General features: G+C 47.3%; 1 protein-coding gene across 1 annotated transcript in view; it reads right to left on the bottom strand.

Moving 5' to 3' along the window:
• LOC306885276 (transmembrane protein 236) overlaps positions 1-17,086 on the bottom strand; it is a gene marked incomplete at both ends in the record, with an annotated part of 83,126 nt that extends 66,040 nt beyond the window's left edge. Inside the window, 2 exons of the mRNA XM_079441695.1 lie at positions 16,231-16,303; positions 16,812-17,086. Of these exons, the coding sequence (XP_079297821.1) occupies positions 16,231-16,303; positions 16,812-17,086 (348 nt within the window). The remainder of the gene's footprint in view (positions 1-16,230; positions 16,304-16,811) is intronic.
• Between the last annotated feature and the right edge of the window lie 345 nt (positions 17,087-17,431).

The raw sequence follows: 17,431 nt of genomic DNA, 5'->3' as shown, positions 1-17,431 counted from the left end.
TATTGTCATTCACTGGAAGAGTGTTGGTAGAACGTATCAGACTGATTCTGTCAAGAATCCCAGAGACCAGTTTTATTTCATTTAAATTGGAAGTTTAAGAAGCATTTGTGAGTCTGGAGGAGAGTTTTCAGGAAGGTCTGTTTTACGTGAAAATTACTCAGAATTTTCATGAATGTGGTTGTGATGGAGCGGAGCTGCAACTAAATACATCAAAAACAAAAAAAATGGTGTTTGATTTTAGAAAAAAAAAATACATCTGAGGTGCAGCCTATGCATATAATTACAATAAGATAGTTGATAGAGTAGAAGAGTACAAATATATTGGAAGTATTTTTGATATTACCTTAAAGGTGCAATAGGTGATTGTCTTCAGAAACCATTTTTGTTATGCTGGTGGAAAGTCTCTTCACATCCCAATAGCAATCATTATGTTAAGTGGTCTAAATGTATTTATATGTATTTATTAGGGGTGTAACGATACGCGTATTCGTATTGAACCATTCGGTACGAGGCTTTCGGTCCGGTATGCATTACAAACCGAATTATTTGTTGGAATAATCCTATTACGTTTGGAAAATAAAAGCTTAAAGTGTGTGAAATATCAATGCCGCTGCGCTCAATAACGCAGCCCAAATAATGTAACAGGCAACGTGCTGTCTGCCCCACAACATCCCCTTGCTGGGGTGTGTCGAAAGACGATGATCTTGTATCCACAATAGCCAGAGATATTGTCAAAAACATAAATTATTGGCAATTGTAAAATGGCATTTCCAATTAATGTAGGCAAGTTACATTCTTATTTTTATTAGGCCTATTATTATTATTATGAAGTTACTTTTATTATTAAATTAAAAGTACCATTAATTGACGCATAACTGACGCGCTGCAGATGCTGAAAGCTTTGTCATTACTTTCACTTTCTGCTTATAGTGAATTGACTGAGATTAAGACACACCGGCACAAATCTTGTGCAAAGTTTGCACTCCCGGCTAAGGCCACGGAGGATCCACCATGGCCTCCTGAGTCCCCTGATCCACCATGGCCCCCCGAGTCTCCTGATCCGCCATGGCTCCCGGGTCTGCCTGATCCGCCCTGGAGTCCTCCTCTGTGTCCCTGTCCTGCACCAGCCTCCAGGGCACCCACCCCCCTCCCCGGTGCGGCGTCCGGGAGGGAGGCGATCTGTCACGTTTGAGTTCCTTTTTGCCCTTATTTGGTTCATTGATTATTTCACACACCTGTGTTTGTTAATTATCCCATTAGTTCCTTTCATTTGGTTGGTATTTATAGCCCTGCCTTTCCCCTGTTTCTTTGTACTGTCTGAACATTGTTTTAAGTGGTTGCATGTTTACATGCAAATTCATTAAAGACTCTGTTTATTTTGGGCCCCCGACTCCTTCGTACTCCTTTGAGCTCCCTGCTCCAGCAACCCCTTGACACATGGTTTAAAACAGAAATATTTCCAACATTGTGACATAACCAATTGCCATTCCCCCCGTATCGAACCGAACTGTGAATTTTGTGAACCATTACACCCCTAGTATTTATATATTATGTGGAAGGCGTAGAACCAAGAAATGTTCATCCAATCAAAACGCTCGTTCCGAGCAATTTCATTGACTTTCCTACTTGCCTGTCAACCTACGTATTTGCATACCCCTGCACACCCAGTTCGCACAGACAGGATAATCAGGTGTTCACGTACGCTGTGCAGACAGAGCAATAATGGCAGGCAAACATCAACAACCTGAACTTCCTTCGTGGTATTGTAGTACTTTTACTAACTGTACTATAAAGTTTTCTCACCGGTGAATGACACATGATGTATTGTAGTAATGTTGTCTGTGGTCGTCTGATCTGTGTGCGTATATACGTTCAGGAGGTGTGGCTTTGGACGATGATTGCAGGGAGAGAGGGACGTACGCTTTCAGTGCTAGCAGGCTAGAGTTAGCATTTTCCAAGATCTCCTTTAAAACTTTAGCAGAATACAGAGGCCACTATTAAGAAGGCTCAAAGAATTTATGTTCTAAAGAACTCCTTTTGCATACAAAAATCTATACTAAAAAGCTTTTATAGCACCTTTATTGAGAGTATTCTGAGCTTTGCATTTCTTTGCTGGTTTCCATCACTTTCACTAAAGAGTAAGAAACCTGTTCAAAATTACCAGCATGCCACTGCAGAGTTTAACTGAGTTTTATTAACAGCATGTGACAAGGAAGGACAGGACTGGTTTGAGAAGCACTGATCTAGGGTATCATCCTAACATGCCAAAGAAAACAATTAATCACAGTTTAACATCAAGTCAGTTAAACTTCAGGGATATTAATCTGTCCAGTTAGCAAGCATGAGAGATTGTGAAACGGCTCATCTGCTTTGGTGCAAATGGAAGTGACAACAAGTGCACCTGACAACCACAAAAAAGGGAATGGTTTTGCAGGTGCAAAATGTAAAAAATGACTGATTTGTCTCTATTTCTGTATTTTATTAGGGTCCTTCTTACTACTTGTAGCATGAGGTAATACCTGCAAACCCTGTGTGGGGGAGTAAATAGTTGCATGTAACAGAGTTATGTCATTTAATTACAAAATAAATGTAACTAATCTGTTACAGTTACTGAGAAAAAAAAGTGTAACAAAATTAGATACTCATGAAAGTGTTAACGATTACAAAGGGGGTTACATCTGAATGTTTTCTGTAAAAAGCTAGGCTATGTTGAATATTATTTTGTTGCTTTGCCTGTTTTTGATGTGCATGATGCTATTTTGAAGCTTTTGATTCGTTTTCCTCTTTGAATATGCAGTGTGCCACATCTGTCAATTACATCAATCCACATTGTTGCTGAAAGCTTTAGGATGTAACCTGATAAAAATGCATTCCAGTCCTTTAAAAATGTTTCAGTGCTGTGCTTTAAAATTAAATTATTAGAATCTTAATTCAAGGGAAGAAAGATTTTGAAAGTCTTTTTAATCAGTGTTGAGTACTACTGAAAGGATAACCCTGCCTGATGTTTGAAAATGATTCAGATTTAAAAACATTTGTTAGAAATTTAGAAAAGTAATCAAATGTAATCAGTTACTTTAAAGGGGTTATGAACTGAGAAACCAAAATTCCCTTGATCTTTTGACTTATAAGAGGTTATTACTATAAAAAATATCCTTTACGTTTCAGAACTTCAACAGGTTATATTGAAAGCAGTCTGCCAAAACGACAGTGTTACGAATCCTGGCCATGCACTTCCGTTTACTCACCACCAGAGGTCACCCGCTCACCACATGGACTTTCACACTACACAGCACATTGGACTCCATTTCCCACCATCCATTGCACTCACTAATCACTCACAGCTGTTCACACTGATCACGCCCACACCTGAGAACCATCTCGCAATCACCATCACCCAAACACACACTATTTAAGCCTGGGACTTGCTCTTCCTCGCTGCCGAGTATTGTTAGCCCGTCTACCTTACAAAGCGTTTCCCTGTTTTCTTAGTCTGCCTGTGTCTTGATTCCTGCCCGTGTTCCTGGATTATTCTCTCTGCCTTGCCCTGTCTGGATATTGTACGCCGATCGTCGACCCTCGCTTGTTCCACGGATTGCTCTGTCTTGCCTCTGCCATACCTGTTTGCTGTCTCCCGACCCTGCCTGTATGACCACGTTTTACAATAAAGCTTTGCAAATGGATCCGTACGTCTCACGTCTCGTCAGCCCTGTAACAGAATACTCGGCCACAAGAGGATCCAGCAGCTTTTCAGAGGATCAGGAGGATGGTATGGACATAGCATTTATTTTGTTGCGGTTCAAGCAGGGTACCCGATCGCTGGAGGAGTGCATCGAGGAATTCCTGAGATTAGCTAATGACTCTGATTTGCCGGACTGTTTTCAGATTTGTTTGGTGATGGCCTTAACCAACCACTCCGATCTAAGCTCTTTCGAGAGGGTCCGCGTTCGTCACTCACTGAATTCATGGACTATGCTTTGATGTGTGTGGGCTCTTCTTTTACTGTGGGTGTCACGGAGGAACGAGACACCGCACCCAATTGTGTGTTCACAGCCACGCTAGAGCACGCTCACAACATGGCGGCAACGACAACATCACAGAACCTCAATGTTGCTGGTAAAGAGCCAAGTCGAGTCCCAGCCTCCGTCAAAGAGCCAAGTCGAGTCCCAGCCTCCGTCAAAGAGCCAAGTCGAGTCCCAGCCTCCGTCAAAGAGCCAAGTCGAGTCCCAGCCTCCGTCAAAGAGCCAAGTCGAGTCCCAGCCTCCGTCAAAGAGCCAAGTCGAGCTCCAACCTACGTTAAAGAACCAAGACAGGTCACAGCCGACGTCACCGCTGTCAAGCCAGAGTCTGCTCACGTCACCGCTGTCAAGCCAGAGTCTGCTCACGTCACCGCTGTCAAGCCAGAGTCTGCTCACGTCTCAGTGCTCCAGCCAGAGTCACAGCACGTCTCAGTGCTCCAGCCAGAGTCACAGCACGTCTCAGTGCTCCAGCCAGAGTCACAGCACGTCTCAGTGCTCCAGCCAGAGTCTCTTCACGCCTCAGCTCCTCAGCCAGAGTCTCTTCACGCCGCAACTCCTCAGCGAGAGTCTCTTCACGCCTCCGCCGAACTGCCAGAGGCTGTTACCACAGATTCAAGGTCAGTCCTTCGAGTTCTGATATCCAGTGTGATGGACCCACCACTGATGTCGGTGCGAGTAGCTGGCATTCCCAGGGCCTCAACCCTGGCTGTTACAGAGACTGTTCCCCTGACCTCAGTGCTTCCCGTTATGGCGGTCGCCATTTTGAGTGTGTGGGCTGCACACTGTGCTCCTGAGGCCTCTCCTGTCCACGAGTCTGTTCCTGAGGTCTCTCCTGTTCACGAGTCTGCTCCAGTGCCTCCAGAGGTGGTGGCTTCGGCTGCAGAACCTCTCGAAGTGGTGGCACCTACACCCGTATCCCAAGAATCCAGTTCTCCAGTCACGGCCAGGAGTGCCGATCCCGTATCCCGAGAATCCAGTTCTCATGTCACGGCCAGGAGTGCCGATCCCGAATCCCGAGAATACAGTTCTCATGTCACGGCCAGGAGTGCCGATCCCGAATCCCGAGAATACAGTTCTCAAACTACGGCCAGGAGTGCCGATCCCGAATCCAGTTCTCCAGTCACGGCCGGAAGTGCCGATCCAGATCCCCGAGAATCCTGTTCTCCAGTCACGGCCAGGAGTGCCGTTCCCGATCCCCAAGTGTCCGCTCCTCCAGAGCGCCCCAAAGAGGCCGTCTGTGAACTCATGCCCTGTCCTGTCATGGCTAAAGAGGCCGTCTGCAAATCCTTGCCCTGCCCTTTCACGGCTATGGAGGCCGTTCCTGAGCTCACGCCCTGTCCTGTCACGGCTAGAGAGGCCGTCTGTGAGCTCATGCCCTGTCCTGTCACGGCTAAAGAGGCCGTCTGTGAGCTCTCGCCCTGTCCTGTCACGGCTAAAGAGGCCGTCTGTGTACCTTCGCCCTGTCCTGTCACGGCTAAAAACGCTGTCTATGAATCCTCGTCCTGCCCTGCCACGCCCTCTGTGATCATGAATGCTCTTCCTGTATTGTCTGTCTCTGCTCTCCCTGTGTTGTCTGTCTCTGTTTCCCCCAGATCTCAGACTCTGCCATGGTTTCCTGCCCAGTCTGCTTCCTGGCTAGGGTTTTCTGCTCAGGTCTGGTGGTCCTCTGCCCCGCCGTGGTGGTCTTCTGCCCGAGTCTGTTGGTTGTCTGCCCCGCTGTGGTGGTCTTCTGCCCGGGTCCGGTGGTCCTCTGCCCCGCCGTGGTGGTCTTCTGCCCGAGTCTGTTGGTCGTCTGCCCCGCCGTGGTGGTCTTCTGCTCGGGTCTGGTGGTCGTCTGCTCCGCCATGGTGGTCTTCTGTCCGGGTCAGGTGGTCGTCTGCCCCGCCGTGGTGGTCTTCTGCTTGGGTGTGGTGGTCTTCTGCTCGGGTCTGGTGGTCGTCTGCTCCGCCGTGGTGGTCCTCTGCTCGGGTCTGGTGGTCGTCTGCTCCGCCGTGGTGGTCTTCTGCTCCGGTCTGGTGGTCTTCTGCTCCGGTCTGGTGGTCATCTGCTCCGCCCTGGTGGGTTCCTGTTCCGCCTGCTCCGCCCTGGTGGGCTCCCGTGCCATCTGGCTCCGCCCTGGTTTCCTGCCCTGCCGGCTCTGCCTCGATCCCCGGCCTCTGTACTTCCACAGGGATCTGGCCCTCCATCCCTCCCCCTGTTCCACCTCCGCTCCACCACCCTCCTTGATTGTATCGGAGCGTCTAGAAGCCGCTCCTTGGGGGGGGGCTATGTTACGAATCCTGGCCATGCACTTCCGTTTACTCACCACCAGAGGTCACCCGCTCACCACATGGACTTTCACACTACACAGCACATTGGACTCCATTTCCCACCATCCATTGCACTCACTAATCACTCACAGCTGTTCACACTGATCACGCCCAAACCTGAGAACCATCTCGCAATCACCATCACCCAAACACACACTATTTAAGCCTGGGACTTGCTCTTGCTCGCTGCCGAGTATTGTTAGCCCGTCTACCTTACAAAACGTTTCCCTGTTTTCTTAGTTAGTCTGCCTGTGTCTTGATTCCTGCCCGTGTTCCTGGATTATTCTCTCTGCCTTGCCCTGTCTGGATATTGTACGCCGATCGTCGCCCCTCGCTTGTTCCACGGATTGCTCTGTCTTGCCTCTGCCATACCTGTTTGCTGTCTCCCGACCCTGCCTGTATGACCACGTTTTACAATAAAGCTTTGCAAATGGATCCGTACGTCTCACGTCTCGTCAGCCCTGTAACAGACAGCTTTTGGAATGGTGTAGACAAGCACCGCCTCCACAGAAGATGTCTGTTTAGCCCCGCCGACACATGTAGGCTAGTGTTTACGAGAGAGGCAAATGTACAATCCTACACCGAAACCAAACAATAAAGAAGACAACGCTGTGCAGTGCCAAGTTGTGGAAAAACAATATTTGCATTACCTTCCTTCTCCCAACTTTAGGAAAGCGTGAATACACTTTATTTTTAATGAAGATCCACACTGCATTAGTAAGAACGCAGTCTTTTGTTTACTTCATTTTATCATGGATTCATTTAAAAACAAGGCACAATTTGAGGTGGGATTTTCAGAAAGACTGAAACTAAAAGACGATGCTGTGCCGACTTTATTGAATCTGACAGTAATGTCGCAACACACAAGTGTGAGTAACTGTTTTTATTATCCTACGTGGTCACTATTGCTTTGTCTGTTAAACAGATTGTTTGATATGTAATGAGTATTTATGCATTTTTTACCTAAATCACAGCAGTGTCCATCTGTGAAGGACATAGGGAAAGGGAAAGGGAAGTGGTGTGTGGCCACATATGGTGGCCCATACTCGGAATTTGTGCTCTGCATTTAACCCATCCAAGTGTACACACAGTAGTGAACATACACCCGGAGCAGTGGGCAGCCATTGCTGCAGCGCCTGGGGAGCAGTTGGGGGTTCGGTGCCTTGCTCAAGGGTCTCACCTCAGTCGTGGTATTGAGAGTGAAAAGAGTGTTGTTTATTCACTCCCCCGACCTACAATCCCTGCCGGACCTGAGACTCGAACCAACGACCTTCAGGTTACAAGTCCAACTCTCTATCCATTAGGCCACAACTGCCCATAGACTGTCAAACATACACAAGCCAATCATAGCAGTGGACGTTTACTTCCAAGTCTACAATCCACCACGCCTATTCAAACTGAGCGTTCAGATGAGGGGGGTTAAAAACATGACAGAAAAGCCTATTACTTCTATATATTTTTTTGTTTTATGTATCTTGATAACACTGAGAACAATATACAAAATTAAATAAATAAACAGAGGAAGTTCATGACCTTTTAATAAAGTAACTGAAATAGTTACTACTTATTATATTTTAAATAGGGTAATTTGTAATCTGTAACCTATTACATTTCCAAAGTAACCTTCCTAACACTGCTGCATCCCAATCAGTGTTGTAGCAAGGTTTGGTATGTCTCCTAGCACAATCTGGAGGAGATACAGAGTGACAGGCCATTACACGAGGAGGACTGGACAGGGCCATAGGACTGGTATCTGCTCTTTTGTGCAAGGAGGAACAGGAGGAACACTGCCAGTACCCTCCAAAATGACCTCCAGCTGGCTACTGATGTACATGTTTCTGACCAAACTGATAGAAACAGACTATATGAGGGCAGCACGAGGGCCCAGCATCCTGTAGTGGTACCTGTGCTCACAGCCTAGCCCAATGCAGCTGTTAAATGCAGAGATGAAATCCTCAGAGCCACTGTCAGACCTTACACTGGTGCAATGGGTTCTGGGTTCCTCCTGGTGCATAACAACAACCAGCCTCATGTGGCCAGAGTGTGTAGGCAGTTTCTGTATGATGAAGGCATTGATGCTATTAACTAGACCTGAATCCAGTTGAGAACCTCTGGGACATAATGGATGGGAGCATCCAAAGCTACCAAGTAGCACCACAGTCTGTCACTGATGCCCTGATCCAGGTCTGGCAGGATATCCCCCAGGACACCATCCGCCATTTCATCAGAAGCATGCCTCGACATTGTCAGGAGTATATACAGGCATGTAGATGATACCTATGTGCATGTATGCATTCCTGACAATGTCTAGTACACACTACTGATTTACATTTTGAGTTCTATGATGAAATTAATGCAAGTTGGATCAGCCTGTAATTAATTTTTTTGTACTTTGATTTCCATTGTGATTTTGAATACAGCCCTCAGTGGTTTGATGTTTTTGGCTTCCGTTGACCATTGACACATCATTATATTCTCAACGAATTACATAATTTATATAAGTAAAGATTTTCAGCTTGAATATTTAATTCATCAAGATCCAGTGTGTGATTTAAGTGTTTCCTAATTTTTATATTTATTTATTAAAAATTTTTTTTATGGATGGAGCAGTGCATATAAGAATTAAGTGATATGTTAATAAGTTGAAATATAATGTTAATGTAATGTGATATAATACATGAATTATACCATAATGATTCTTATTTCAAATGTAATTATTACTGCCTCACATTCTGAGCATTTCATACATTCATGAGGTACAAATACTACAAATTCAGAAGTTTTAATATGCCTAGCTGAATTTATGACTTTATTTACTGAACCATGCTTCATACAATATGCACTACACACACACACACACACACACACACACGTTTGTTTCTGTGAATTGTGGGGACTTTCCATAGACTTCTATTACTTTTATACTGACCAAACAATATTTTCTATCCCCTAACCTAACCCTAACCAACGCTGCGTCGACGACGCTTTGGGGAATGCCTACATCGTAACCGGCTCTGAATACAAATCAAATCTGTCCAGAAAATGGGAGGGACGTCACGGGCGAGGTGACGTAATGACCAGCTGGTATAAAAGCATGTGCGGTGAAACCGGCATCAGCTTCTAGAATGAAGCAAGCGCTGGCAGGGATGCCGGAAGTGTGGCCCCGTGACACAGCGTCTCGTTCCCTCGAGGAACTGGGGTTACATAAGTAACCTAAGACGTTCCTCTTCAGGAACTCGAGCTGCGTCGACGACGCTTTGGGGAACGAGATACCCACGGCACCAGACTTCCACACCCCTGCCCTATGTGTCCAAAAGAGGAGCACAGCTAGGGCAAGAGAACGGAAGAACCTGGAGTGGCTCGCATGTCGAGGACATAAAACCTGACGAAGGTCAGAGGCGTGGACCAACCCTCAGCATTGCAGATGTCCTGGATAGGGACACCTGCGAGAAAGGCCTTGGAGGCCGCCACACTCCTAGTGGAATGAGCCCTGACTCCCATCGGCGAGGGGAGGTCAGAAGACTCATAGGCCATGTGAATGGCATCCACAATCCACCGACCGAGGGTATGCTTGGAAGCAGGCAAACCTCTCTTAGGAGGATCGTAGCACACTAGCAACTGGTCCGTCCTTCTCCACATGGCAGCTCTGTGGACGTATGCGTCCAGTGCTCGCACTGGACACATACAGTTTAGCTTCAGCTGGTCAGGATCCCGAAAGGGAGGAGGAGTAAGGGCCTGCAGTACGACAGGCTGTGGTGTGACAGAAGGAACCTTGGGGAGGGTATAGAAAGGCTTTGGCCATACGAGGCGCAAAGTCCAAACGGGTAGGGGCCACCGAAAGGGCCTGCAGGTCCCCCACTCTCTTCAGAGATGCCATCACCAGAAGAAACACGGTCTTCAGAGTGAGATGGCAATCTGAGATCTCCTCGATAGGCTCGAAGGGAGGCCTACAGAGAGCGTTCAGCACCACAGCCAAGTCCCAAGGTGGGACCCGGGACCGTACCAGAGGCCTTAGCCTCAGTGCACCACGGAGGAAACGTGTAACTAGGGGTTGTGCGCCCACTGTCAATCCACCATGAGGGGTGTGGTAAGCAGAAATTGCCGCCACATAGACCTTCAAGGTGGAGTGGGCTAACCCTGCGGAGAGTCGAGCCTGCAGAAACTCCAGCACTGTACCTACTGGGCAGTTAACTGGGTCGAGCTGGCGATCTCCGCACCATGAAGTGAAGAGTCTCCACTTCAGGGCGTACAGTTTCCTCGTAGAGGGAGCTCTGGATTGGAGAATGGTCTCAACAGCCTCGGTTGAGAGACCGGAAGCTATCAGCTGTGCCCCCTCAGGGACCACACCCACAGCTTCCATAACTCCGGGCAGGGGTGCACAAGGGTGCCTCCTACCTGTGAGAGGAGATCCCTCCTGACTGGAATCTCCCATGGGGAGTCGTCGAGGAGAAAAATCAGGTCCGAGAACCATACTCGGCCCAGCCAGAACGGGGCTACCAATAGCAGACGGTGTCCATCCCGGCGCACTCTCTCCAGAACTCGGGGGAAAGGCATACAGACGCAGCTTCGGCCACGTCTGTACCATGGCATCCAGCCGCAGGGGAGCTGGATGACGTAGAGAGTACCAGTGGGGACATTGCGCTGTCTCCTGAGTAGCGAAGAGGTCCACCTGAGCCTGGCCAAACACTCTCCAGATCTGCTCCACCATCTCGGTGTGAAGCATCCATTCCCCGGATAACAGCCCCTGCCTCGACAGGGTGTCTGCTCCCACATTGAGATGCTCAGGGATGTAAATAGCTCTCAATGAGAGGAGTTTGCCCTGGGCCCACACAAGGATCTGGTGTGCCAACCTGTACAGGGGGCGCGACCGCAGACCTCCTTGGTGGTTGATTTAAGAGACCACTGATGTGTTGTCGGTGCGAACTAACACATGGTGACCTCTCAGGTCTTGGAGAAAGTGTTTCAGAGCCTGAAACACGGCCAACATCTCGAGCCTGTTGATGTGCCAGGCGAGATGACGACCTCTCCACCGACCGTGGGCAAGGTGGTCACACATGACCGCTCCCCAACCAGTGAGGGATGCATCCGTCGCTACCGTTACGCAGCTACAAGGAGCTCCCAGCACCAGGCCCTGGGACAAGAACCAAGGTTGTCTCCACATGTCCAAGGCATGTAGGCACCGCCGCGTGACCTTGATCATGCGAAGCGGCTTTCCCCTCGGGGAGAATCCCTTGGTCTTGACCCACGACTGTAGCGGTCTCATGTACAGCAGGCCAATAGGTAAAACGTTGGATGCAGCCGTCATGAGACCCAGCAGTCTCTGAAACTGCTTTACAGTGAGTGACTGGCCTTCTCTCACTCTCCCGACTTCTGTGAGTATCGACTCAATCCGAGCAGGAGACATACGTGCCTGCATCGTGGTCGAATCCCACACCACCCCAAGATAAGTGGTTCTCTGTACTGGAGAAAGAACACTTTTCTTGGCGTTTAGTCTTAACCCCAACACTTTCATGTGGGCGAGAACAGCATCTCGATGCTGAGCCGCCCTCCGCTCTGACGAAGCGAGAATCAACCAATCGTCGATGTAATTGAGTATGCGGACGCCCCGCAGCCTCAACGTTGCTAACGCGGCGTCCACACACTTCGTGAAAGTGTGGGGTGAGAGTGCTAGGCCGAAAGGAAGTACCCGATACTGGTAAGCTTCGCCCCCGAAAGCAAACCTCAGGAACCTCCTGTGAGAGGGAAGAATGGAGACGTGGAAGTATGCGTCCTTTAGATCGATTGCGACAAACCAGTCCTCTGACTTGATTTGAGACGCGACCTGCCTGAGCGTGAGCATCTTGAACTTCAGTCTGCTGACTGAGCAGTTCAGATGCCTCAGATCTAAAATAGGATGCAAGCCTCCATCCTTCTTCGGAACTATGAAGTACCGGCTGTAGAACCCGGACTCTCTCAAGAGAGAGGAGGAACCACATCGATGGCCTCCTTTCTTAAGAGAGTATGTACCTCCTGTTCCATTACCAGAGCCTGCTCGGGGCCCACTAATGTGGGAATCACCCCGTGAAATTGAGGCGGACGAGAACCAAACTGTATTCTGTAGCCTCTTTCTACAGTGCGCAGGACCCATCGAGACACATTTGGCAGTAGATTCCACGCTGCGAAATGGTCTACTAAGGGAACCAGTCTCTCGAGACTGGCCTCTGGTGTAATCAGAGCAGCTAGCTTGGTGCCCTGAAGCGGCGAACCGGCAGGGAACGACCAAACTAGCTGCTCCAGAGACCCCCGAAGGGATGGCGAGCATCCGAGCTCCGCTACGAACCCGGGCGGAAGTAACTGAGATATGCGCTCGCTGGAGACCGCTGCGCCCTGAAGCACCGTAGGTGTCAGGGTTGGCAGAACGATCTCCTGAGGGCGCTGGAGGGCAACGATTGCGTGTGTTGCCGCGATCGTCACTCTACCCCAGCGGGGGCTACCCTCATAAGCCCTGGTCCACCACCATCAGGGCCTCTTGGCTGCGCACCCTTCTTTCTACCCTGCTTAGAAGGAGGCGCACGTTTGGCCACGCTCTCCTTCTGCGCCTCCTTATATGAGGAGCCAGCACGCGGCAGGGGCTGCTCTCGCCCAGCAGCCCCGCGAGTTGGAGAGCGCTGGAACGCTGCCGCCTGCCTCCTAGCCTCCTGGTGCCTGCTAACCACCGAGTCAACAGCGTCACCAAACAGGCCAGAAGGCGACAGCGGGGAGTCCATGAGGAAGACCCTGTCGCGTTCTTTGATGTCCGACAGGGTCAACCACAGGTGCCTCTCCGCCGCCACCAGGGCTGCCATAGTGCCATCTGCTTGGTGGCGCAGAGAGACAAATCAGCGGTTCTGCAGAGTTCGCGAACGTCCTCCGCAGAAATTCCCTCGCCCTCATCCAAATCTTTGAGCAGGTCCGCCTGGTATGCCTGCAACACCGCCATGGTGTGCAGGCATGAACCAGCCAGACCCGCTGCCGCATACCCCTTGCCCACCAGCGCCGATGATGTACGCAGCGGCTTGGTGGGCAAGGTCGGAACCTTCAGGGATGACGCCGCGTCAGGAGACAGATAGCTTGCAAGCGTCTGCTCCACGCACGGCATCGCCCCGTAGCCACGCTCCCCCGCCCCCATCACACGGCCGCAATAACCATGTGAGGGGGCGAAGAGGCGGGCCAAGAAGGGTTTTCCCCATGACCTCGACACCTCAGTGTGGAGGTTGGGAAAAAAGAGCAGGCTCCGGTGTGGAGGTGAGGTTTGGAACCGCAGGAAACGCTCATCCAGTTTGCCTCTCCACGGTTCGACCGAACACTCGGCTGGCCAGTCGATGTTCAACTTGGCCACAGCACGAGTGATCACCTCCACAAGCTCCTCGTACTGGGGTGAAAGAGAGGGTGCGACATGTTCGGCGCTCCCCATGTCAACCTCCTCAGAGGAAGACAAGAGAAGCGCCTCGGCTGCTGCCCGAGGGGAAGAAACCGCCACGCGTGCTTCCGGACTCGGGGAGCGGTCTCGGGATCCGGCAGGTGATGGAGAAAGAGACTCGCTCGTCTCCGATCCCTCTGCCAGATCCCGTTGCGAACCCCACGAACGCTGTCTCCGATCCGCCTCAGCGGAAGCGGGTCCAGCGCCGCGGGAAACGCAAATGAAAGAGCCCTCTCCGGAGAAGAGAGTCTTTCGGGAGCGAAGCACACGCAGAGGAAAACCCTCGCAGTGCGGACAGTCAGCCCCCTCGAGGGCTGCCTCCGCATGCCTCGCTCCCAGGCAAAGCAAACACAAATAACGTTTGCACGGAGGAACACACAGCCTGTATTGCGCCTCACTCTTTTTCCCACTTCGTTTTGACATGGTACAAAATAGACAGACAACGGTAAATAAGACTCACTAGACACAGAGCGCTTAGCTGAATGACAGAAAGCTGATGCCGGTTTCACCGCACGTGCTTTTATACCAGCTGGTCATTACGTCACCTCGCCCGTGACGTCCCTCCCATTTTCTGGACAGATTTGATTGGTATTCAGAGCCGGTTACACTGTAGGCGTTCCCCAAAGCGTCGTCGACGCAGCTCGAGTTCCTGAAGAGGAACCTGTTTGCATTGTTACACGTTCAGATAAACGTCATTTACTATTTTATTTAATTTTTTATTTTCTGTGGTCTGTGGTCCCCACAATGTCGAAAATGTCAGGTTTTACTATCCTTGGGAGGACATTTGCAGAGATGGGAAGTACAAATACTTTCTTACTGTACTTCAGTAGATTTTTCTGGTATCTGTACTTTACTTCACTATTTATTTTTCAGACTAATTTTTACATTTACTCCTTACATTTTTACACAAATATCTGGACTTTCTACTACTTACATTTCCTAACCAGGCTCGTTACTTTAGTTTTGGTGGATCACCATTCAATAACAAATCTATAATACATCATGAATCGGTTAGTCTTCACTGGCAACGCGATTCGGCTCGCGTGCGCTCCGCGTCTCCGCCAAAAGGTTTCTACCAGAGTAATCAATGCAAGAGACTCCAGAAAGGAGTGGATCAGAGAGGCAAAACTACTGACCTGTTCATGACTTCAAGTGCAGGTCAGTTTCATCTGTAAATAGGCTGTAGTTTTGTGTTTGTTTACTTAGTTAAGAATTAAACCGCTAGCAACTCTTAGCAGTAGCAGCCAGATGAGTAATAATAGTCTGCTGTAAACTAAACTAAATTACTATCATCACTCAAAATACTGTATGATAAAGGACATCATTATTATCTACTGTAAAGTAAATTACAGTAGTAATTTAGCAGACATACCAAAAAAAAGGATTTTCCGTGGTTTCAGAATTTGTTGTGGTTCAATGGGATGGCCTGGATGAATGTGAGATTTCCTTGCCTGAAATTTTGTCCCAGTCCTGCCCTGTTCTACATGGTGGTTGTTCAGTCATGATATATTCATAAGCTAACAAGATATTAAATGTAAGTTATTTTGTATTAATATGTCAATATGACGTGAGGTCCAGTTACCAGCGTGACACTAAAACAGGTAGTAGAAATGGGTACTTTTTATTAAGTACATGTCAGAACCCATACTTCTTTACTTTAACTTGAGTAAAAAAGTGTAGTCAGTACTTCTACTTTTACCAGATTATTTTTAAACATGAGCATCTGTCTGTACTTCTACTTGATTGAAGGATGTGTGTACTTTTGCCATCTCGGGACATTTGGTCCCCACAATGTAGCATAAACAAGTACACACACACCTGAACACATACACACTCACACACACAAGATCCTTAAACAAACTCGGGAAGTGAAAGAAAGTCTGAAGACCCAAAATTGTGTAAACCAAAACAGGAAGAGCAACTGATATATATATATATATATATATATATATCAGACCATTTTCTTAAGCAGTTTGCAAAGAAACCTTCTTTTTCTGTTTTTTAAATAAGTTTCTTATGCTCCTTAAAGATACATTTATTTTACCAAAAATACAGTAAAAACAGTAACGTTGTGAAATATTATTACAAAATAACACTTTTCTATCTTAACATACTCCTCAGTATCACATGATCCTTCAGAAATCATTCTAATATGCTTATTTATTATCAATGTTGTAAACAGTTGCGCTGCTTAATATTTTTGGGAACCTGTGATACTTTTTGTCAGGATTCTTTGATGGAGAAAAAAGTTAGAAAGAACAATATTTATTCAACTTTTAAAATTTATTTTCTAATGTATTTATTTTCAATTTAACGTATCAACATCTAAACACATTGACATATTTAACATATGAATAAGAGTATGAAACATTTATGAAACCAAACTTTTGAATGGCAATATATATTGTTACAAAAGATTTCAATCTCCTTCAGTCTGTTTTCTGGGAATAGTTAACTATGTATTTACCTCAGAGCTGGCTATAAGGAAGGCAAAACAGGGCAGTGTTGAGAGGAGCACAAAGGCCAAAGCAACAGGTCTCCTGAAAGGTGAAAAACAGTTATGTCATTCTATCATAATGAGATTTGATCAAAGAACAACTAACCTCAAAACATTATTATTATTATTATTATTTATTTTTTTACAAACGCCAAGACAGCTGATAATTCTTAAACACTGTTAGTAAATGAATACCATGGTAAATCAATATGATATTCTCCAAGCTCTGAGATTTACTGCGTTAATAAAAATATGATAATCATTTACTACCATGGCACTGTTTTATCACAGTATCATACTTAGTATCATAATAACAAATTACTCTCATATTCATATGGTTCTTCAAGATTATTTAAATAATACTACATTATACGCTAAATAATATCACAATATCATGTGGTAATAATTTGGTACCAAGTCTCTAAAATATGATTTTACCATGGTAAAATATCCAAAAGAGACAAAGGTAAGCTAATTATTTTTTTCAGTTTTTCCGTGGTTCTCTGTGCAGCTATTTGTAGGTTTAATGAAATCCAGAAGATTTCTCTCACCATTTCTTCCGAGCAATCAGTGCCGCCTTCTTCATGAACACCATATATTTCATAGGTAGCCAAATCAGCATTGCCACTGATGTTACATAAGCCACGGATGAAGCCACAATTAGCCAATACGCTGTTGTAGAATTTCCACCAGTTGGTTGCAATTGACTTTTTACTCTAGCCACAATAAGGGCAAAACGTTGCATTATGATAAAAAGTGGAACACAAAAACTGGCAAACTGCAGCACCTCACAAATAGCAAATTTAATCCTGCTCCCTGAGCCCATGCTGTGGAAGCGATGTAGGGGGGGAAAGGAAAGAAAAGAAAAGGAAAGAAAAGGGGAAAAAGGAGTTGTTGTTGTCCTCCAGTCCCTAAACTGGTGGGGTGGGGCTGCATTGTGCCAAAGCACTGGCATATTCCATCCACAACTATGGAGCAGAGAGCAGCTGGTGGGGCTACTGCTTACTCTGCACTCACTATTGTATGGCCAGGACCTGAAAACATTACATGCAGAAATCAGGCAACAAACCAACTACCAGAGAAAATCTTTGCACAAAGGACAATGAAACCTTACAGAAACTACACATTAAGCAGGTATATCAAGTGGCAAACATTACTATATAATCAATAC

Source organism: Barbus barbus (assembly GCF_936440315.1).
Source record: "Barbus barbus genome assembly, chromosome: 2".
NCBI classification, from domain to species: domain Eukaryota; kingdom Metazoa; phylum Chordata; class Actinopteri; order Cypriniformes; family Cyprinidae; genus Barbus; species Barbus barbus.
This window is presented reverse-complemented; position numbering and strand designations above follow the sequence as displayed.